The sequence below is a fragment of the Camarhynchus parvulus genome, chromosome 7 (genome assembly GCF_901933205.1).
Source record: "Camarhynchus parvulus chromosome 7, STF_HiC, whole genome shotgun sequence".
In the NCBI taxonomy this organism is placed as follows: domain Eukaryota; kingdom Metazoa; phylum Chordata; class Aves; order Passeriformes; family Thraupidae; genus Camarhynchus; species Camarhynchus parvulus.
The window spans coordinates 15,561,715-15,584,803 of NC_044577.1; the positions used below are offsets into that span (position 1 = coordinate 15,561,715).

Consider the following 23,089-nt stretch of genomic DNA (forward strand, 5'->3'; position numbering starts at 1 on the left):
TCTGCAGTGCTACAAAATTTCAGGGAGGGATATGTTTTAGTATTCTGTGTTATTAATATTTTTAATATATCTCTGTAATTAAAATATGAAGGTTTAATGAATGTTCTCCTCTAAACCCTGGACTTTTGCATTTCTAGCCTGAGAAGCTGAGGATAGTCAATGCCAGGTGCAGCCAGAATACTGCTGCAGCCCCACAACATATCATTTTTTTAACATTATTCAAATTAGGCTCTGCACTCATAATTCTGTTGTTTCCTTTATTGCTGTTGTAAAGCAAATGGTTCTTTTATACAAATGTTATCTCCTGGCTATTAATTCAGCAGTTATTTTGGATTATGGCACTCCTGTTAAATTTAGGAATGTAAAACCTCATAAATATTTAAAAGTTTCAGAGTGACGTGGGAAGAAATTGTTTTTGACTTGCTTTGCTAATATCCTGTTGTTCAATTTGTAATAGATTTGGAATATATTGTTATTTCTCCACTGTTTGACAAATGGAAAAACAATTTTAGTTGAGCAACTGCTTCAAGTGTTCTACCTTGAATTGCAACAGGCTGATAAAAGTGTTGGTTTCCAGAAAAAAATAGCAAGAAAAAGATCTGTTTTTCTTTAAGAGGCCAAAAATTCTGAAAGTGTTAATTAGATCCCACTTCAAACTTAATGAAAATGCAGCAGTAGCTTTGCAAAGACTGTTTGATAAACAATTTCAAGAATCAAGTGCTTCTCTTTCAGCTTGCTATTTAAGCTTTTCCTAAGGAGTATGATGTACAAATGTGTTTCTTCCCCAAAAACCAGTTATATTGAGTCTTATTTCTATCCAGTGAGTGTGTTCATAGACTTAATATTAATGTGCATCTCCAGCATCCCCCAAGTCTTTGAAGAATTACTGAATGATAAAAAAGTCACAATTTTTGTAAGATTGCTGAAGGTCTGGACAGCACAGTCTCAGGGCCAGCATTCCTGCTTCACACCTAACCTGGCTCATGCAGGTGTTGCCACTGAGCAAGCCACAGCGCATCTCTGTGCTCAACTAAATACATCAGCCAGGCCAGCACACGTTCCTGTGTTTGTGTGTGCAAGAGCAGCTCATTCCACTCTTACAAAAAGAAGTCCCTGTTACACAGACAAAGCAAAATGTATGGGTTTTGCTGTCGTTTTATTGACTGACTATAAAATCAGCATGTTGAAAATTCTTTTATTTTACTTTGGAGTAGACATGCTAGACATGTCTTGTATTCCTCTTCTTCTGGTTCTGTGTGTGCGTAGTGAACAGTCTAAAGCAAAGGGCGCTTGTATGCTTATGACTGTGAAGCCATTTGGATGAAGAAATTCTGCAGAGCAGTATATTTACTTTGCATTTGTAAATGGTAGCAATTAAAACTTCCAGCTTCTGGCTATCCAGATGTTTCTTGCATTACAGCACTGTAATTTGCATTGGAATATATTGTGTTACTGCAGTGGCTGTAAAGTGGTCAGCTTTCAGTCTAAATGCTGTATCAGGGCTCCAGTTGGGATGGTGAACATATTTCCTGCTCATACCAGGTTCTTCTCCTTCCCACTGCTTCCACACTCTGTTAGCTTGACGTGTTTGTGTTTCTCAGATGAAGACTTTTACTGCTCAGCATTTGAATCAAGCAGGGAATGTATCGGCAGGTCAGAACTGATGTACAGTTTGGTTCTTGTAAGAGTGAATAAAAGGAAAAAGGACGGAAGTTTTGAATCAGAAATTTCCCTTTGGCATTTTCAGGCAGCAAACATCCCTCTGGTGTCAGAGCTTGGCATTGACGATATCCATTTTGATGACTTCTCGCTTGATGTGGATGCCATGATTACTGCAGCCCTGCGGATGTTCATGGAACTTGGAATGGTTCAGAAATTTAAAATTGACTACGAGGTAACCATCTGCACTGCAAATATCTGCTGCTTTTGTCTTGGCACTGCTCTGTCCATTTGTACACATTTAGTAGCCCTGCTACAAACTGCACTTTGAATTTCAGACGCTGTGTAGGTGGCTTCTGACGGTGCGGAAGAACTATCGAATGGTCCTGTATCACAACTGGAGGCATGCTTTCAACGTCTGCCAGCTGATGTTTGCCATGTTAACTGTGAGTACTCAGCCACACAGCCCCCAAGAGCTTTTACTGCCACACTGCCTAACCTGTCTAAACATTTTCCAGCATTCAATTTCTTTTCTAGTTATTATGCCACTCATTTCCAATAGCAAAGCAGACAGAATTTATTCAACTTAAGGCAGCACATATTTGGCAAAACCTTATAGTGTTTTAGTGACAGTGATATCATAGGCACATTAAAGTGACTGAAAACAGATGGCAGTCTTGGAGTGCTCTTGTTATTACAGATCTTGATCTTACGAAATGTTTTTCTTTTGGAACTCTTTGATTTGACATTTATTTCAAACTCCTAATTGGGAAGTACAAAACCAAGGATTAGAATCCCAAAGTATTTATTATGTTGATATTTATTATCTCCTTATCCAGCTTAATCTAAATAGTTTTAGAAGATATTGCCTCAAAACATTTGAAAATTATCTTTCAGCATAGTGATCTAAGTGAATCTTGAGTCTCCACTGGACATTGTTAACATGTAGGGATTTTATTAGCATGTATCTCCAGCAGTACCTGAAGTAAATTCTACTGAAATTTAAAGTAAATTCTGCTGAAAGTACCACTAGAACAAGCATACTGCTCTCTCTCCCTACCCCACAGCAACCTCAGTGCAGGAAATAACCTGTGTTTGGCAAGTTCATTCTTGTAAATGTACCAACAAAAAACTCAGGGGTCCTGGGTGCCAGAACTTTGCGTGTTGGACAAGAAAAAGAGACTCTGACTTCCCCTAGCAGGTGAAGATGTCATTCTAGCGCTTGGTCAGTCCCAGCAGGGTGGGTGTGTTTCTGTGAGTGTTGATGGAGGCATGGTGAAGCTGTACCATGCACCATGAGACAAAGGAAAGGAAGGCATCCAACGAGAGGACCTCTTCCTCTGGGCATGAGGCTGCTCAGCTGCGCAGAATGAACATCGTTTCAGCAGGCACTTGCTGATGCTCTCTAAGGAAATTCGGTGGTAAGGCCTGGGTGTAGGTAGTTTTTATGGTTTTATAAATTTGACATGCATTTTTTTTCCAGTTTTAGACAAAGGAAAAGCAATTTACTCTGAGAGTACAGGCAAAGGCGGGCAGCGCCGCTGGGAGTGAATTACAGTAATTTCTGCCGGAGGCTGCCGGGGCGGGCAGCCCCCAGCCCCAGCGGTGACACCCCTAGGTGGAGCTCCGAGGCCACGTTTGCAGCACGCTGCTCTGCCGGTGGGACCGCGCACCTCCACCCCGGCTAAAGTGCCCGCTCTGGGGCCAGCAGAGAGGGAGCGGGGCCCTGCCGCTCCAGCAGCCACCAGCCGCCCTCCAAGCATCCGCCGACAGATGCTCTGACCTGGCTCTCACAGCATCATTTCAGAGCTCTTTTAGCAGTCAGCACAGGGGTGCTACTGTCTGTGAGATGTGATCCAGCATTTTTAAGCCAAGTTTGTTTCCTTGCCCACACTCCTGGTAATAAACAGAATGAGCAATTCCATGTGTAGGGCTGGATGTGAGTGGCCACGGCACTAGAGTCTCCACACATCCCACCCCACTTTGCTCTGGCTCTGGCTGGGAACAGAGTAAGTTCAGTGCATGATCTGTTTGGTCTGCTCTCCCTTCCAGATAAAGGAACATTCATTTGTGCAAAAAAAGACACAAAAGAGAAACTTGACATTAGTAATAATCCAAGGCTTGCTCCTATTGCATTTGTCTTGGGGACACCATCCAAGTTAGCGTGTGCCTTCTTTTTTCACTGGTAAAAGGGGAAAATTCTTAGACACACCCCTTGAAGGGCTTATCAGAGCCCTTCTCTGCCACTCAAGAAAGCACTGCTTTGTGCAGTTATTGCAGCTTATTTCTGATTTCTCCATGATAGTGAGCAATGTAGACTGCCCCACAAATAGAAACCAGTAATTCTATTTTAGGGCATTTTCAGGTAGGATTTACCATAGTATAGTCATGTCTAACCATTAGTGCAGTAACCTCCACCATACTCCCACTGAATGCACGAGGAAAATTCAGCTGTGTTGAACAAGCCAAACAAGAGAAATTCAACAAAGAGCAGACCGTTGTTTCACTCCTGGTAAATTCAGCCTTTTGCATATCTAAAGCACGTTCCTTACTGTCTAAGTATGTATTCTCTCTCGAGCAATCATAAGCCCAATTCTGCAGACCATAGTTCAATTCTGAAGACAAGCACTCCAGCAAGGCTGCTCCTGCAAGTTAAGGGAGTACCTGAGAGTAAAGTGCAGGATCAAGCGGAGGCTTCATTATCAGTGCCTTTGCCAGCACAGTTCACATTGATACTTATTTCAAAGGGCAAAAATGAACAAGTAAGCAATACCAAATTAAAATCCCATCTGGTGTGCTAATAACAAAACATATAGATGTGGGGCAAGGTATAATGAATGCAATTCATTTCCTCACATGAAAGAATGACCTCCATAACTCACTGGAGACTGTGCCACTCATGAGTTATGGGTCATTCCTTTTCTGGTGAAAATAAATTTTACTGCACCATCGTCTATAGCCATGGTTTTTTTTTCTCTTGTAAATTCAGAAATGGGGAAATGTAATCCTCTGTTTACTTGCATTATGTTCAAGGAAGCTATCTCCTTACTGTAGTATTATTTTAAATGAAATGGTTTTTACTACATGACATATGCTATATTTCTTTCATATATTCAGTGACAAGACTTTTCATTAAATAAAATGTAGCATTTATTTTTGAGATATTGGTACTGTTAATAAATTCCTTAATTGGTTTCCCTGCATTTGCAATACAGGTTGAATCTTTGAATTTAATCAAAGTTCGGATTACACTAAAGAATATTTATTACAACATCAATTTCACATTACAAAATTTCCCTTTTAAGTTATTTTAACTTAGCCATGAATATTTTCTCTAGACAGAACCTTGACACATGGTGTGTTGTCAGTTACAAACTATTTTTAATCCCTTTTTATAAATAGATCTTTATTACCATTTGTTATAGAAGAGCTGTGTTTGAAAAAATAAAAAGAGAAAATGCTATTTTTAGAGGATTTTTTTCTGCTTGGGTAGATGTTACCGAAACAAAAACAACAGCAATGCCACTAGAAATCAGGTGAACCTCTTTCCTAATATCCAAGTTATTCTGTACACTGATGAATTGTACACAAAATTAATTAATCTTTTTTTCTTCATGCTTGATCATCTTTTCTGTTGTGTGAATTTTAAGGAATTATTAAAGTTTTTGTCGCAAGTCTTGCACTTCATCAATTCCCACTGAAGTGTATTTCTGAGCACCTGGGGGAGCTTGGCTCCCTGTACTGTTTATGTATTAACTGTGGCCACATTTCAGACTGTCTAAACCAAGGAAACTTAGATTTGAATGTGCATTTCTCTAAGTAGAATTTGTGGTCTTTGGGGTAAATAGCAGAGCTTTCACAGAGTATTGCAGCAATTTACTGGTGTTTCTGAGTGTAAGTTCCTACCAAGGAAGGACAAGAATACCCCCTCTATCACCTAAACTCTCTTCTTGCCAGTGGGTGAACTTATGCCCCTTTGAAAATCAATTATATTTGGGAATTCTTACATGGTGTTGGTGTTCAGCCTTGGTTTGGTCCTTCAATACAAATGTATTTTGTATCTCTTGTATATAATTTCCTTTCATGCTAACTGGATCATGTAGCTAATTGAGGAGTGTCACTGGAGACTGACACTGTGAAAAGACAAGTGTTACAACTTTCCAGCTCAACCAATTATTTTTGCAGGCATTATGCCCTTCTGCTTCTGAAGAACCAGGTTGTTTCTGCCATGGGTAAGAGGCACAGCACCAGTGGTGTCCCATAGAAGCTCTAGCACCTCCTGCAGACAGGATCTGTTCAGGATGCTTGAGGTTAGCAATAGCAGTAAGGGTTTTATCTCTGCCATGAGCTCATTCAGGCAGGAAGACTGCTATAACAAGTATCCAAGAGGAGAAGCATAGTGATAAAAAAATGCGTCTAGGATTAACTCCCCCATTCACACAGTCATGTTGGAGCTGCTTGTAGGGAATTTCATTGCATCTGTTTTCAAATGTCTCTCCCAAATTTAAGTGGGTATGTGCAACAGAAATTTGAGACATTTCCTCTTTAAATTGTGCCACTTCATTTCAAAGTGCCAGACTGGAAAAAAATCTAATAGTTCATAACAGTTCCACAGAGTATATTTTATCTGGGTTCTTTTAAAGAATCAACTTAACATGTCAGCTATCTCTGACAGTAGGGATTCACTAAGATGGTCATCTCAGGATTGAAGAAATCTTTCCAAGTACTTCTCTAAATCATAATTTCAAAATTTTATCAGTTTAGTTTTGGGTTTTTTATTTCTCTGATTAAAAAATCCAGTTCCTGTCTCAGTTTGCAGTTACTAGTATTTGTTTTCAGCTCTTTTTGCCTTTGGTGCCTCCTGGCTAGCAGAGAAATGGCATGCTGGAAATGCAACAAAGAGATAATAACAGAACACTCCAAGGACATTATCTATTCTGCTAACCATCTGACATACAGCAGGGAATATGACAATAAAGCATTTATCTTCTCCTTACTGAAACGTTCATGGTATCAAAACAAAGTTGACTGTTGCTGGATGGACTAACATTACTTATCCCTTTTGCTACTGATAGTTACAGCTGCTATTTTTTTTTCTGCTCTCAGACCGCAGGATTTCAGGAGATTCTAACTGAAATTGAAATTTTAGCTTTGATTGTGGGATGCTTGTGTCACGACCTTGACCACAGGGGAACCAACAATGCCTTCCAAGCCAAGTAAGCTTTCTAATTCTTACTATTTTAATTTGGTTTTCTTCCACAGGAGAGCAAAAGGTGACCAGGATAAAGAATGAAGCATTAATTTCAAGCCTTCTAGGCCAAGGCCAAGTACTCTTATTCGTGTGTGCAGTGAGGGACTATCCATCTTTATCATTCTCTGTTCCTTTAAGTAATTGCTGGCTTGTCCTTTGTAGCTGGCTTTTGAACTGACACCACATATTGAAATGTGGTGCCAAAACTTGATGTTGTTTTCAGGCTCAGCTGTTATTGATTCTGGTTTTCAACCCAGGAAGCACCTAAATTGTCTGTCTGGGTTGTTCTTGCTGACTGGGGTGCATGGCATTAAGAAAAACTTTGTTCTGCTATTGCAGAGAAAAGAAAATAAGTGAAACTGAAATAATGCTTTCACAGAAACCAGGCTGCTGCCCTCAGGCACAGTGAAGGAGAAGTAGGTTTGCAGAAGGCTTAAGAGTGGTACTTCTATCTGTGTAGGTAAGGGAGCTCCTTAGACTAAGATCAAATTCATTCCAAAATCTGCCTTCCCTGAGAATAGGAGGGACAGCAAAAAATGTCCCCAGCAACATCCTGGCCAAGCTGTGAAATAAAGCTGCCAGACACAGAGATTTCTTCAAATCCCATGTTGTTTTCTTCACTCCCCAGTTCCTCTACAGTCAGAATACGAGGCCCCAAGGCATTCCTGTCCTGCAGATCCCAGTGAGCATTTGTAGCTTTTTTTGTTCTGCCTTACTGCTAATCCTCCAGTATGATGGGGGAGTGATCAAATGGTTGTCCAGAGATATTTGAAAGGCAGAGTTATGCTGTATTAGCCTATTTTGTCCTACTTTTGCAGAAGAACTCTGCTGCAATGTGTGTATGCAGGGGCTGCTGCATTTCTGGGGGCAAGTTGCCTCAGTGACCATCACTCAAACTTATGTTTCTGATGTTCACTAAGCTGCCATTTCCTGAGGTATTGGTGTTGCCATACAATCTCAATGAAACAATGACACTGTCTGGATCTTCAATCACCATAGCAGGGAAAATCAATTGCAGTGCTCAAAAGACAGAGCTCATGGTGCAAAGGTTACCAAGCACTGCTAGATGCCTTTTTGCAGCTGAGTCTTGAAGAGAATCAAAATAGACGAGACAAATGGGAAGGAAGCTCAGCTGATTGATGTTTATGTTCTCAATTTACAAAAACGAGACCTAAGATTTACATCCTGGCCATTTTAGGCTCTGATTAAATTAACCACTTCTCTGCTGTACCATTATACAAGAGTATCTTTTGTGCAGAGGGATGGCTGAGTTAAAGGTACAGGGTTCAGCAGTAGACTGCTATCACTCATACTTGTTGTTTGACAACAGAGTACAGAGAGGAGGCTACCATTTTATGACTCCATAAAGAAACTGCTGAAGACATTTAATGAAAGACAAACATTACCACACATGTATAAAACATCCCTGAAAACAGAAGCTGGAGTTTTCATAACGCTAACTATGATTTATTCCTCTAACCTGACATAAATTTAAGCATCACATTTTCCTATTTTATCTTCAGTGTCCAATACTGCTGTTCTGTATGATGAAGGTTCAAGAGGTATATGATGGAGGCAATATCACAGTTGTCTCAAATGGCTCTGTTATATATGTCAATGTCACTTTCTCTAGGGATGATGTTTCCTGGACATCCTTTTCTCTCATATAGCTGCATCTGATAATTAAGTATCAGTATGGTGCAGTTTTATGGTATATGCTCCTAGGAGACTCCTTCTATCTCTAGCATAATCTCTTATTCTCATTTCTTTGGAAAGAAAGCCCATCTTGTCACTTTAGGCTGGGTCCCAGAAGTGAAGTACTTTGCCTGCACTACTTTGGTACTTGGTGAACAATGACCATTCTGACAATCCAGTCCCATTCTCTGCACTTGCCAGCAATTTGCAATTTTATAAGATTATTCCGTATATTTTTGTCCTTTAAACGTAGAAAACCAACCTGCACTGTTTATTTTGAATCTGATCTTGGTTTAGACAATAAATGTGATGAGAAAATACATTCTAGAGATATGCTAAGCTTTACTTTTATATTCACTGTTCTCACTTGTGTTTTTTGTTTACCTTAGTACTCACAATTGGGTTTTTTGTTGTTGTATTTTGGGGTTTTAATTTCAGAGTTTGTAGTTGGCCATTGTAAGCCCTTATGTTTTTGTCTATTAAGAATTAAAAATAAAAGGTAGCAGGGGAACAGCTGATCCCAGCTCAAGGACATTACCTTGTGTCTTTACTGCACAGTTCTGTCTCTGTGCTGTTGCTGAGGCACTTTGAAGGCTGCATTACAAAATTTCTTGTAGTTCCAGAAAAATCTTTATCCAGCTGGCAATATTTTTGCAAAGATTGGAACATAAATGTTTCGTATCTGGATTTAAATTAGTATTTTGATCTCATCAGCTGTCTTAAGTGTGGTTGCTGAAGTGGAGGTGGAGAGAGTGCCTACATGCTTTTGTCACTAAATTGTCTCTGAAACCTGCTTCGTAAGCAGACGAGCAGGATTTGTTGACTTCCCATGTTCTGTTTCAGGAGTGGATCAGCCTTAGCTCAGCTCTACGGCACCTCTGCTACCTTGGAGCACCACCATTTCAATCATGCTGTCATGATTCTCCAAAGTGAGGTACAAAAGCATTGCTATTAATCTCACTGTAAGATGTTGGGCAGTTTCAGCTGGAGGAAGGAAATACCATGTACAGTACCTTTTTAATGCCCTCTCCTTGAGAAATTATTTATTGGTTACCACAAAGGTCACAACTAGCACAAAATTAAACAACTACAAATGCTGATCACAGAGCCCAGAGATTATATCTGTCTCAATCAGCAAGGGGCAAGGAGAATACATCCTAATCATATTGTCAGCTTTTCTCACTCTTCTTACATATATCCTGTTCAGTGGTCTACAGGTAGCTGAAACAGGTCCTTACCTTTCTCCACAGGTGTCATATTCAGAGTATCAGAGCTATCCTTTACTGCACCAATATAATTTCTTTGGCAGCTTTTCTGTAATCAGTATTTTTATGATTTTTTCATAATTTAATAAACTATTTTTAAAATTAAAATCAGTAATATCATGCTGTCCTAAAGTATATTAATTGCTTTGTAGATACCTGTGAAGACAGAGCTCTTGCCTAGAATATCTTGCATATAACCCTATACAGCATATACTACACCATGTATTTAATAACTGAGAAAAGTGGAAGAATGGACATGGAGTCCTTTCAAAACAACAGATGCATTTCTTAATTTACAGAGATTGGTTGCTATAAAATGCATTTAGTAAATAGAAACTGCTGTTCATGCAGCACAATTGGAGACCACAGCCTGATCTGCAGTAACTTCTGAAGAGATCTGGAATGTCTCATGTTGACAGAGAAATGGGAACAGGGTGTTGGCTTTACCTCTGTGTACACTGCTAGGGAGATTTGTCATGGAACTGCACCTCCCCAGACCTTATCTCATATATGTCGTCATACCATCATGATTATAGAAACCCTGTTGCTGGAAAATTCTTGGTTTTAAGGGCATTTTAAACTTCCTAAGCAGTAGATGGCAGTGCATACTGAATGTGGGCACTATAGGACTAAATATCACCAAAGTAAGACTCTGGTTAGAAGAACTTCAATATTTATGTAGGTGATTAGGAAAAAAAAGACCTGTAATACATTTATGTATGCTAATATATGTGACTATTGTCACAAAGATAATTTCTGAAGCTTACATTTAGAGTTTTTCATTAATTTTGTTTCTTTCATCTTATTTTCTCGAGAATTTCACAGAGGAATTATAGGATCTCTGTCCCTCTTGTTTTCAGAAATCCAGTTACAGAAGAACCTTCCCCATCTCAAATAGCAACATCAAATAATTAATTTCCTTTCATTTTGACCATAGAGCATCTTTCAAATTCTTAATCCACAATCCCTTAAAAAGCAGCCAGCTGGGCCCACAAAGGGTGTTTAAATTGCATATAAAATTGTGGTTCTTTAGTCCACACAGGCAATGGCTGTATACACTATAGGACAAGACAGTAATGGGCAGAGTGAGCAAAAGGGCTGCTTTGAATGAAAAACTGATTTAGTGTCCTTGACTGCACCAACAGCAGTTTGTGTGCATGCAAGCAGTAGCACAGATAAATCTATTAGGATCACTACTCAAAAGCTCCAATACACAGCTCCCCAAAACATTTAATAAGATGAGAGATTGAGATGTATCCACAGTTTTCCCCATAAACTGAGTCTGTGCAGGGTCAGAGCAGAGAGTAAATCTTTACTTGACAGGCTATCATTTCAGCAGAGTTTAGAAAAACATACCAGGTGCTTGATAACAATCATCAACTCTTCTGCCTCAATGTAATCTCAGCAGTATTAGCATTATTATTTCATCATAGTTTTGCCACGAATCAGAAAAGGCTTGTGTTACAGGGCAACTGTACACTAACAAGCTAGAAAACTTTTTAAAAAACTATATTGATTGTTAGTCCTTTACCTCTTTTATCTCTTTCATTATAGGGTCACAACATCTTTGCTAACTTGTCCTCTAAGGACTACAGTGACCTTATGCAGCTTCTAAAGCAATCGATATTGGCAACAGACCTCACTCTGTATTTTGAGTAAGTATTGGCATTTCTGGTATTTGATGAATGAAAATTCAGAGAACTTACTCTAATGACCTATTAAATACCAATAAGGATATATAATATGAGAAATTAATGTTCAGCTATGGTTGAAGAGGTTTAGTCTAATACTTAGTATCTTTTAGACTAATAGATATATCTCAAGTGTCCAAATAAGTTTTGCTTTAATGTGTAACATGTCTGTATCAACCAAAAGTAAGTGAAATCCTAGGTTTATACTTCAAAGCAATCCCAGGAACCAGTTGCAGCTCAGTTCCATAATTTTTCTGTCCCTTCTATGAAAATTTCTTCAAGCACATAGAAAATCAATGACATTTGAGAATTCTTTTCCACCATTTCAGCATCTCTAAACATTTGTGCTAAGATATACTGTATTTAGTTACAGATCCAGTTACAGAGACAATAAAGGAGACACTTTGCTGCTTTGAAGACGAATTATGCCAATTCACATCATGTGATGAGAATAGGTCTTAAAAAGCTTAACTGTGGAGAAGTACACTAGGATCTCTCTCACCCAGATTCTTCCCTTTCCTTGTTTGCAAATCAAATCTCAAAGTAGATTTCAAGTTGGTCCTGTATTTCAAATATTGTTAATTATTACCAAGCTCATCCCACTGAGGATGTGTGGGAGGATGCACATAGTCAGAGGAGTAATGGTGTCATCATCACAGTGCACTTCTGACATCTGGCATTAGCAGTGCTGACAGATGTGCAGTTTCAGTGCACTGCCTTCCCAGTCATGACAATAAGTCATCCTTAGGAATTTTTGTTTGGTGTCCATTAGCATTCTATCCTGTCTGTCTTTCTGCCATGTCTCAAGTGAAATGATTAGAGTTGTACCAGGGGAAGTTTAGCTTAGATATTAGAGAAAAAAAATCACTGAAAGAGTGGTTAGACATTGGAATAAGTTGTCCAGGGAGATGGTGGAGTCACTTCTGGAAGTATTAAAGAGTGGTCTTAATATGGTGCTTATGGGGAATATGGTTTAGGTGTGATGATGGTGGTGCTGGGCCGATGGTTGGACTTGATGACCTTGAAACTCCTCCATTCTGTGAGATACAAGGACCATAGGTCCTCTTGTCTCAACATAAATTAATGCTGCAGAAATGTTTTATGCTTTCAAGAAGGAGATGAGTGACAGGGACTGAGAGGACAGCTGGCCTGGCACAGCTCCATGTGCTCCCCCTGGCCGAGATCCTGGAGACCCTGGAGGAGCCAGAGGGGGCTCATGGCAGTGCCTTGGGATAGACCCCGTTCAGACCCAGATGTGATGGAGCTCTCTTCCCTGCCTGCCTTAAGCTGAAAAACTATATGGTCAATTTGTTTGTCTAGTTCTAGTACAGAGAAATAATGTCCAAAAGGGACATAACTGAATTTCGAGATTTTTTTTTTTTTACTTGCATAATTTATTTTTCATGCTGCATTAATCAGAAGACTTTTAGCAAATGAGGCCTCTTTACTCAAAAGTCTGCAGATAAATTATTTTTTCCTCCTGTGTTACTGTGATTCATTAGTGAGAGTGAGGTGGTAGCTATGCTAGATTATTTCCAGAAGTGCCTGAAAATCACTCTCTAGAAACATTGGTGCTTTACACTTCTTAAAGCCACCCTATGTGAACAGCTGTTTCTACACAAGTACCTAATTTGTTTTTTCAGTTTGCTACATCTTCAATAATTTTGTAGAGAGGGGAATTCTCATATCAGTATTCTTAAAATGACTGAACCTAATGATCACAAGCTCCAGGTATTAAAACAGCAACAAAACTGTTGCAGAGCAAGACTTTATGACCTCCTCAAGGCATTACTTTTATACAAACAAACAAATAAAAAGATGACTCTCACTGGAAGATCAGATGGGAAATATATTTGATTTTAGTTTATAATTCTAGAAAACAACACTTGTAGATAATACAAAAAGTAAAAGCATGGAGCCAAATGAAGTTTATGGAAATTCATCCAAATGATGTCTTGAGCCAGTGGGCTGTAGAGCAAATGAATTTGTTATACATAGGAAAACAACCTCCCTTCGACGGAAAATGCAGCCAGAGGCAACGTTACTCAAAGACCCTGGAAAATTATTATAATTCAGTTTGTTTCTGAAATTCTGCCATATTATAGTTGCTTATTAATAGAAAACCTCAATATTTTTGATACCAAAAAAGCCAGTAGGAAATGCTAAATTGTTTCATCATACATGGCTGCTTTCCTCTGGTTCAGTCCTTCCTACACTGAAACTTCTCTGTGGAGCTTGACTACTACTTCTGTATCTATTTAAATGGATTTAAAAAAAAATCCTTAAAGCTTTTAGCCTAACATAAGGCCTTGAGACTCACATTTTCAGTTACTGTTTATGGATGTCTACATTTTAAATTTAAATATTTTAGGTTTTTGGGGTGTCATCTTTCTGTGCTTTCAGCTTAAAACATTCTTGCCTGGTTTTTGTTCAGGAACATATGAATTCCTCAGAATATCCAATACTTCAAAATGAAATCTTTTATTTCCCAAAGTATAAGGGATTAGATATCATCATGCAGTCATTTATAGCCCTCTTCTCGCTGCTGAATGAAATCCATTATAGAAAGGCCCTATAGTAGGAGTAACCGGCCATATATATAACCATGATAGTCAGGGACCAGAATAATGCAATGTGCCCCACATAATGTTCTGGAACACAGAGTTTCTGGAAGTGTGCATCTCCTTGTATGCAAATATGTACTGGCTGCCATGAGACTGCACTGTCAACAATCACTGTCCAAAGTTTCAGTCTAGTTGAAGTAAACATAGAAAATACAAGACTGCAAACTCCCTCCTGTTGAGGAACCTAACTACATTTCCTCTTGAAAAAGAGCACAGTCTCATATGAGATGGGGCACTACACTGTCACTCAGGATGTAGGTATTTATTTGCTTTCCAGCTTTGATACTCATATGATGTGTCACTTGGGGAAAGTTGTTCCAAGTTTTTGTACCTCAGCTTCTGTTACATCTTGGGCAGATCTATTACATATTTGTAGTCACATTGCAAGCAGTAAGAGCTGCTTGGAGTCTCAGTGCCATAAAAGATTACAGACTATGATGAATCAGAATTTTGATGCTTAAAGGCAACAATCAATCATTAGTATGTTCTGTCCATCTCACGTTTTGTCCCTGTTTGAGGACATTAAGAAGGCGTGAGAAGACAAACCAAGGGACTAAGCAGGGAGACCTAGTTTCCAGTCTATAAGAACTATGAACTCAAGACAGCAGCAGTTCCTGTGTGCCTCTGTTTCTTTCCGTGTGCTGGAAATAACAGGAATTGCACAGCTCTGAAAAGCCCTTCAGGATACAGAAGTAAAAACTATTTTGCAAAGACAAGAAAACAGAAGCATGTGTGTATTTCTGGGGTGTTTCTATTGTCTGTCTGTCCACTGCTGTAGGTGTGCATTTCATGCTTCCATGGAAGACTGAACATTTCAGAGCCATTAATTTCCTTATTTGTGGAGACCGTAAATCCAATATTGCTTTTACTAGGCAACTGTGACATTGATAACAGACATTTATAGAACGTGTTCGGAAATTAGTATGTTTCGCTTAAATGGACTGTCAGTGTAACGGCCTTAACAATAATACATGAGGTGCAGTGATTCCGTATCACACAGAGAGCTGTGTTTCTGCTGCAGTGCTGCCCTGGAAGTGTCTTATTTCCTTCTCTGACAATCTGGTTTTTTGCAGGAGAAGGACCGAGTTTTTTGAGCTTGTCAGTAAAGGTGGTTATGATTGGAATATAAAAAACCACCGAGAAGTATTTCGGTAAGCACCGTTATTTCTTGCTTTTTGGTTATTTCGAAGTGTAGCCATATTTGGTAAAGGAATTTAATGTATTGTGGACTGGAGGCTCAGAATAACAAAAGAAAGTATCTTGTTTTAAAAATACAATCCATGATATGAAATACATAGTATGATTTTTCAACATTAGCAAACAGCTGGGATTAATCAACGTGACTTCACCTTCTCCATTTCTCCTACACAATCAGTCCTGTTTTCTTCCCTTTCTCCCAGCCTCACCAGTTCCTGTTCAGCCCTTCTGCTGTTTTTCCAGAAAGTATCAATATTCTGCCTCTCTACACCAAGATCTTTCCTGTCTGTTTCCCTGATCCCTCTTCCTCTCATCTGTCTTTTTTCACTAGCCATGCACTTCTCTGCTCTTCCAGTCTGTACCTGGGAATTTTCATATACAGAGTACTCTTCCAGCCCTCAGGAATGCCCTGAGCATGCATCCTATTGAAAACCTCAGACATTGCGGGTGGTTTGAGTAGATCACACTTTGTAGACAATAAAACGTGTGTATTTGCATATGCATGCTTGGTTATGTCTCATTTTATCTGAAATTTCATTAAAATTCTGTTATCTTTTGGTCTTTTGACAAAATATTGGCCATTTTCTATTTTCCATACCATTTCACCCATTCCTAATTTTAGATTCAGGCAATATATTTGATGTTTCATTTTCAGTGCCCTTGTTCTTCATTTAAACTTTCTTAGACTTTTATCTGCATCATGTACTGTACATAAACGCTTTCTACAGCTGAACGGTTTCCTTCTCCTAATGCATATAAAACATGGTTGTAGCTAGATATTAAACTACAGTGGAACCGTATAGCTCACAGTAAATCTTCAATTTTTATTGTAGATGAGCAGTAGAAACTGCTTAAACAGTGTCTGGGATGCCTCCTGTGATTATAGGCTCTCTTGCTACAGCAGTCACTTACAAATAGGCATATAAATTAATCCAGTTGCAGGTGTTATTATGTAATAATACCCTTACTTATATCATGTGAAACACATGCTTTCTAATATATTATAGGTATTAATGTAAGTAGTGTTAGAAGTATTGCAAAATTAGCAGTTACTCCCTTGCAATATCATTTCTTTTCTACTGTGCAATGCAGAATACCAAAATTCATCATCTTATGACCTGCAGCACATTAGGATTCTGAGGCACAATTGTAATGTAAAAGCCATGCTGATGGCTAAGATTTCAAACATGTCATTCTTTTCTGGAGGAAAAGAAGGTGCCAGGGCTGACATTTTATATAGGTATTATTTATTTATGCATCCAGAGCAGAGTTGTTTAGAAATTCAACAAAGGTTGAATTCAGCTTGTATTGTTCATTTCTGTTTTTCAGATCAATGCTAATGACAGCCTGTGACCTTGGCGCTGTGACCAAACCGTGGGAGATTTCAAGACAGGCAAGTCATGATTAATAGCAGGGCTGGGAGGAGGCGGGACTGGCAGGACAATATTCCCAGGGCCCTGGCTTGCAAGGGACCAAAACTGGAATCAATTTACAGCGGTATTAATGCTATAAAAAAATAGCAGGGGGTTTCTGCAAAAAATAGTTTATTGTGTAATCGTTCCTTGTACACATGCTGCTGTGTGCATCTGGCTTTACAACCTCCCCTCTTACTAACATTTTAAATCCATACCCAAAAATGGATGGATTAAACAAAAAAGGCATTTAGCCGCATATAGCTGCATTTACTTGTTTCATCCCAAAATTTTCCTTGGCAGTAGCAGGGTCTTCCCTAAATCAAAAATACCAACAGATTATCTGCAAATTTTCATTTGCACAAAATCTTCAGTAGATATGATAAAAGAAGTGTGTTCATTTTCTTAAGAATGTTGCAAAACTCCAAGTGTAGTATAGGGGTTTCTTTTACATCCTGTAGGTAGAAACCAACAAATAAAAATTCACACTTCTGCTGCTGATTAAGCTCTTTAGAAATATACATAAAAAATAGATCCAGCATTGGCAAACAGGTACAATATGAGAAAGCGACCGGTCCCAAAACTCTTGTCCTTTGCCCCATGATTTCCCCTCTTCTAGACATCTTTTTCTACCCAGAAACCATCCTTAATATTTCCAGTATGCATGCCAGTCATTCTCTGTCCTTCAGTGAGGCCCAGAACAAGCCAGTAGAAGACAGACTGTGTCAGGTTTTGGAGGAACTGACAGCATCAAGAAGGAAATTGAAAATATACCAGTGCAGCTGGGTTTGGGTACACAACTGGAGAAAGTTCGGTTTACCAGCAAGTAATAGTTACAAAGATGGGGTGGAAAAGTTAAAAGTAGGCCAAATAACTAGAGATGCAGGAACAGCCAGATTCCTTGGACAAGGAAGTATTAGAAGCTGAAAAGGATCTATGGAAATTACATGCACATCAACTGAATAAAAAAAACATTTATGGAGGGAGGCCTTCACCTCAGCTTTCAGTTTTGCCAGGTGAGTCTTTTTTACTTTATCAGCAGACTGTGACAACAGTTCTTTCTAAGGCTGTTGCTCTACTCGGCCAGAACATAGTCACCTCTCATGGAAATCAGGAAAGCTGCTTCTATCCTGCAGAGGGAAATTGAGTAACAAGATTTTTCACTGCCACCTGGCCACTGCTGCAGTGTGTGCAATCCCTCCTCATTTTTCCTCCTTAACCCAGTTAGCTTCTGCATTTTCACTGACAGCCAAATGTCAGGTAGGGTCTGCTTTCCTAGTTGTGAATCTTTGTGCTATGCTGCTGAATTAGTGCTGGAGTCTCTAGCAAACTGGGGATTTTTATACTTGTCACTCTTGAGGTCTACAGGTGAAAAGTCCCCTGGAGCTTAGTTATACAGGTTTACTTTACATTGAAAAATTCCACCTGGGATTTCTTGAAACATTACCCAATTGAGCAGAAGTGCTAGTTAAGTCCACAGAAGTAAAACAGGAAATAGCTGAACCTTAACTGTGCCACAAGAAAAAAACCAAACATACTTTAAAAATGGGATTAAAGGCCAGATGTAAGATGCAAAAATTCAGGAAGAGAAGATTGAAACACATAAAGGAAGAGAAAAAGGGACATAAGGAGAACAGGATCTGAATAGCACTGAAGGACAGGGATGATACTGTGCCTTGATTATTTTTATACAATACACTTAGCAAACCCTTAATTGCTGATAAGTTGTTAAATTATTCCTCTATCCAGAATATGGATCCAGAATTTTATTAAGATTTAAGAGTACTTTATAACATCACCTACTTCCAAATTATTTTGGTACTCCCCATTTCAACTGCTACAAGCTTAGCATTTGTGAACGTTATCTACCATGCGGTTGCTAAAGCAAGAAATTTAGAGATTTTATGAAGTACAGTTTCTCTGCTTAGTTTACCCTCTTGTGCCTTGGCATTATGAAATTATTTCGTAACTTAAAAACAATACACTGGCATGACAGCAGCTTTAGTCTGTGAATACCTCTTCAGTAGATTGGCTTCCATTTTTTTATGCATCTCAAAATGTCACGTGTGCTTATGTTCAAAGCCTCACACATGACAGGAGTACAGTACTATATCAGAACTGCTTACTGTTTGATTTCCTAAAATTCTTCTGGTTTCCATGAGTAAATTTATTTTTAAGTCTTGTCTTCTAAAAAGCACAAACCTCTGCAGTGAATAGAACATCTTCATTCACAAAAGTCAGAAAGATGCATTCTAACTTCCAATCGACCACTTCTTGATTTTAAATCAAGATTATCATCACAATCTCAGCTCATACTTAGATATCCAGATCCTATATTGATGACAGTCATGGGGAAAAAAAGTAAAGCCTAGTGGGGAGAAAAAAACCTTTATGAATTCATATTAGATTAAACAACAGAGAGTACTGGTTAATTAAGTTTCTTTGATAAGCAAAGTTATTTTTATAGGGCAACAGCCTGTAAATAACCAAAGAGCTCTTGCATGTTTTACAAAGCATTTTTACAAATGTAATAGTGGATGCCAACAAGAAGCTATAATTTTCTGGTTTGGTCTCAGTTCTTGAGTAAGTTGTCATAACTGTATTGAGTGCTACCTTGGCAGTGCAATGTAATTCCCCAAGTCAATTCCCTATCAAAAGGGGATAAGTCCCTGTGCCTGACTGTGGCTGTTTATACCCCTTGTATGCCCAGTTCAAAAAACTAATGAACACATGCCTGATGTCAGTCCTGTAAGTGAGGTTATTCACTTCTTTCCAGTTTAAGCACAGGCTGAAGTCATGGTCTGAGCAGAAACTCATTATCCTAAAGATTGTGTAACAAGAACTCTAATCTTTTATCATGAATTTTATTTTAGGCAGCTGAGCTGGTAACCAGTGAGTTCTTTGAACAAGGAGACAGAGAAAGATCTGAACTCAAACTCACCCCTTCAGTAAGTTTTTTATCATTTCTGAAATAGTTACCAATTTGAATAGAGGAAAAAAATATCATTGGACTCATTCAGAAAAATGAACTGTATTTTGTACATAAAGAGAAACCTTAGAATAAATAAAAGTTCTGTCCACTAAGGATATGCATTTATAACCACATATAAAATAGCTCTCCAGTCAACACAGTCACTTTTGCCCTTTCACACTCCTTGAGCCCTTTTACTAGTCTTCTGTATCTATTCCTAAGGTTATCCTATCAGTGAATTTTGTAAGCAGCAGGTGTTGGGTTTAATACACAGAATTGAACTAAAAACCCACAGCTACCTATGGAAATCAAAATTGTCAGATTTACTTTATGTTGCAGCTGTATATCTGTGTTATTTGAAATGCATTTCTATAAATATACATGTAAATATACTACTGTGATTGAAGGGATAAAATGGAATTGAGTGGAATGAAGCCAGATAGGTATAAAGTGTCAAACAAGTACTAGGAAAGTCTCATAAATATTTTCACTGAACAATTAGAAGAGAAAGCCTTATCCAGGTTGAATAACTCAAAATGTGGAGCAACCATTATCTGGAGGCAACAGGAGAAGGGTAACAGAAAGTATTCTAAAGAATTTAACTGGGAGGAAGAGAGCCAGCCCAGATCCATCACTGTTTTGTTGAGCTGCAAAACCCTATGTGAGAAAAGAGAAAATTCTAATCAAAGGTATCTGCTTTACATTCCTACAGGAGGTTACTTACCACCTCAACTCCAACTGTGGAACATGTATTTTAAACTACAGAATTATAAACACAAAACACATTCAGCCTAAAAGTTTCAAAACAGAATTAAAAATAACCAGTTTATTTTTCATGCCAGGCAAAGCAGTGAGGAGGACCTGCGAAGATTGATTATGGTTTGCAAAGTGTTCTGGTTGTGAGAATTTGACCACAGCTGCAAAGTGCTGGATGATGTGTCTGTAAAATACTCCAGTGTGATTAAAGTATGATAGTTTTGTTTCCTTCTCAATTCAGGCCATTTTTGATCGGAACAGGAAGCATGAACTACCCAGGCTGCAGCTCGAGTGGATTGATAGCATCTGCATGCCATTGTATGAGGTAATTTTTACTTACTGCTCCTGTAGAGTCCAGAGGAGATTATTCTTGTCTCTCAGAGTTAGCTTTCAGAGCAGTCTTGAAGGCTATTTGAACTCTTGTCTTACTTTGACTTTACCAAAAGTCTGAATTCCATTAGGAAATCTTCAGATTCCCTGAATCTGTCTGTAAATATCTGTAATGTCTGTAAATTCCTCTCTAAGTTATAAAAGCTGATAGGGTTTATTATGTTTGAGACAAACTGATTCCCATCATGATGAGGTATGGAGCACTACAGGGACAGTCTCAGTAGGTGCTGTCAAACTTATCCAAATCTGTGTGATGAAAAAGGAAACTCAAGGGTGAGCCTTTGCACTTTCTTCTTCCTAAAGGCTTGGCCTAGAGTGCACCTTCCCAAACTGCTACAGGGCATTCTAGGCCAAGCCTTTAGGGTCTGTGATAAAACAATTTGTTGTTTAACCTCTGCTGTTTAACTCAGAGTTTACTCTTTTAATTGTGCTTCTGCACAGACTGCCTGGGTGCTTGGCACACTGTGTAAATGCCCAAATACTCCTCTATGAAGGCTAGAGATAACCACAGAACCATTAAGGTTGGAAAAGACGTCTAAGATCATCGAGTCCAACCATTAATCTCGCACTTACAGGTCCACACTAAACCATATCCCTAAGCAGCACATCTACAGGCTTTTGTGAACATTTCCAGGTACAGTGATTCCACCACTTCCCTGGGCAGCCTGTTCCAATGCTTGACCACCATTTCATGAAGAATTTTTTCCTAACAGAACAATGCTTCTGCCTTTTTAGATTAAACAGCTTTAGGATTTGACTGAAACAACACAGACTGCCTTATGCCAGCAAAGACTGACTGGCCAGTGATATCTGAGAAAACAGAAGGATGTTCTCATTCAGCATCTCTGGAGAACTGCAGCAAGTTCTCCCTGCTCCCACTGCACCCTAAACTGCCCAAGACCTCAAAGCAATGAACGGGTCAGTGATGATACACAACAATAACAGCTCCCATGTTAACATCAAAATTATCAACTTGTGCCTGAATGTAGCTTCCCTACACACAAATAAAAATGGATTGGCAGTTCCTTTTATTTTATAGACCAGATATAAAACCAGTATCATACAATAAGGACACAAGAAGGCCCATAAGAAGGACAATGTCCCCTCTCCCCTCCATACCTTGTGGCATATGAGGCTGCCACCATGGAAATAATGACTACCCAGCAGCAATGGCAATTCCTGTTGTGACACAGAGAGCAGACACTTGTGTAAGCAAAGAGCCAGGCTGCTGCTTTGCCAAGAGATCCTGTCCCTTTCTAAGGTCAGTCTTTGTCCTGACGAAATAAACTACAGCTACCGTTTTCAAACAATTAAGGCAAAGCAAGCAGGGAAGAAGAATATACACCTATATTGTTTAAAAGACCAAGAACATTTAAGACAATATGGGGGAGGGATGATGGACACTGATCTTGGACAGACACTCCTTAAAAATAATGTTCCTTTCAATAAAATAGCTCATATAGTACTAGAATGCATATTATACCAGAATTCATTATTTCTAATGGCATCTGTAATCCAAAAATGTACAGTAAAGCAGGAAGAGCTGATAATCAGCCCATCCTCTGCACGAGAAAACTACATCTGAGCACTAAAGCTCTGGTTAGTTAGTTCCATCTTAGCAGGAGATCTCTGGAGAATATATTCACATCTGATTTCCCTGCTTTCCACTGTGTTTGCATCATGCTGTGCAGCCATTAGCCTGCTGCTCAACAACTTCAAAAAGAGACACCATCAAACCTGGAAGTCATAGCAGCACCAGCCTTAGGGGTAAACAGAAAACTTCATGCCATAGTATCACACTGCAGGAGACTCTCTCTTCAGTGTGGAGCCAAGTTTTAATTTTCATATCCAGCTTAATCAAACTTCAACATATTCCATCAGCAGAATATTCAGGCACTGTAAATCCACTGTTTAGGGCTGGCTGAACATTACAACTCTGGCCATATCCTAGATTTTGGGTCGGTGTATTTTTACATTCTTTGAAATTCTTGCCATTGTAATACACTGAGGGAACTGCATGTGGGGAGAGAACAGGTTATATCACTGCAAATGCAATATAAAGAGATGGAGTGGCAGCTGATAAGTCAGTAAAATATTAGTGGTACTACAGATCCCTAAAGGGAGTGCTGTGGGGAATGCACCAGTTCCTACCAATGCAGTTGCTAGAGCAGGACCTCA

General features: G+C 38.9%; 1 protein-coding gene across 1 annotated transcript in view; it reads left to right on the forward strand.

Moving 5' to 3' along the window:
* The window catches only part of PDE11A (phosphodiesterase 11A), a 104,473-nt gene that overhangs the window by 69,166 nt on the left and 12,218 nt on the right, over window positions 1-23,089 (forward strand). The window contains exons 11-19 of the mRNA XM_030952414.1: window positions 1,748-1,894; window positions 1,998-2,105; window positions 6,766-6,875; window positions 9,449-9,539; window positions 11,425-11,525; window positions 15,259-15,336; window positions 16,712-16,779; window positions 19,672-19,742; window positions 20,763-20,846. Of these exons, the coding sequence (XP_030808274.1) occupies window positions 1,748-1,894; window positions 1,998-2,105; window positions 6,766-6,875; window positions 9,449-9,539; window positions 11,425-11,525; window positions 15,259-15,336; window positions 16,712-16,779; window positions 19,672-19,742; window positions 20,763-20,846 (858 nt within the window). The remainder of the gene's footprint in view (window positions 1-1,747; window positions 1,895-1,997; window positions 2,106-6,765; window positions 6,876-9,448; window positions 9,540-11,424; window positions 11,526-15,258; window positions 15,337-16,711; window positions 16,780-19,671; window positions 19,743-20,762; window positions 20,847-23,089) is intronic.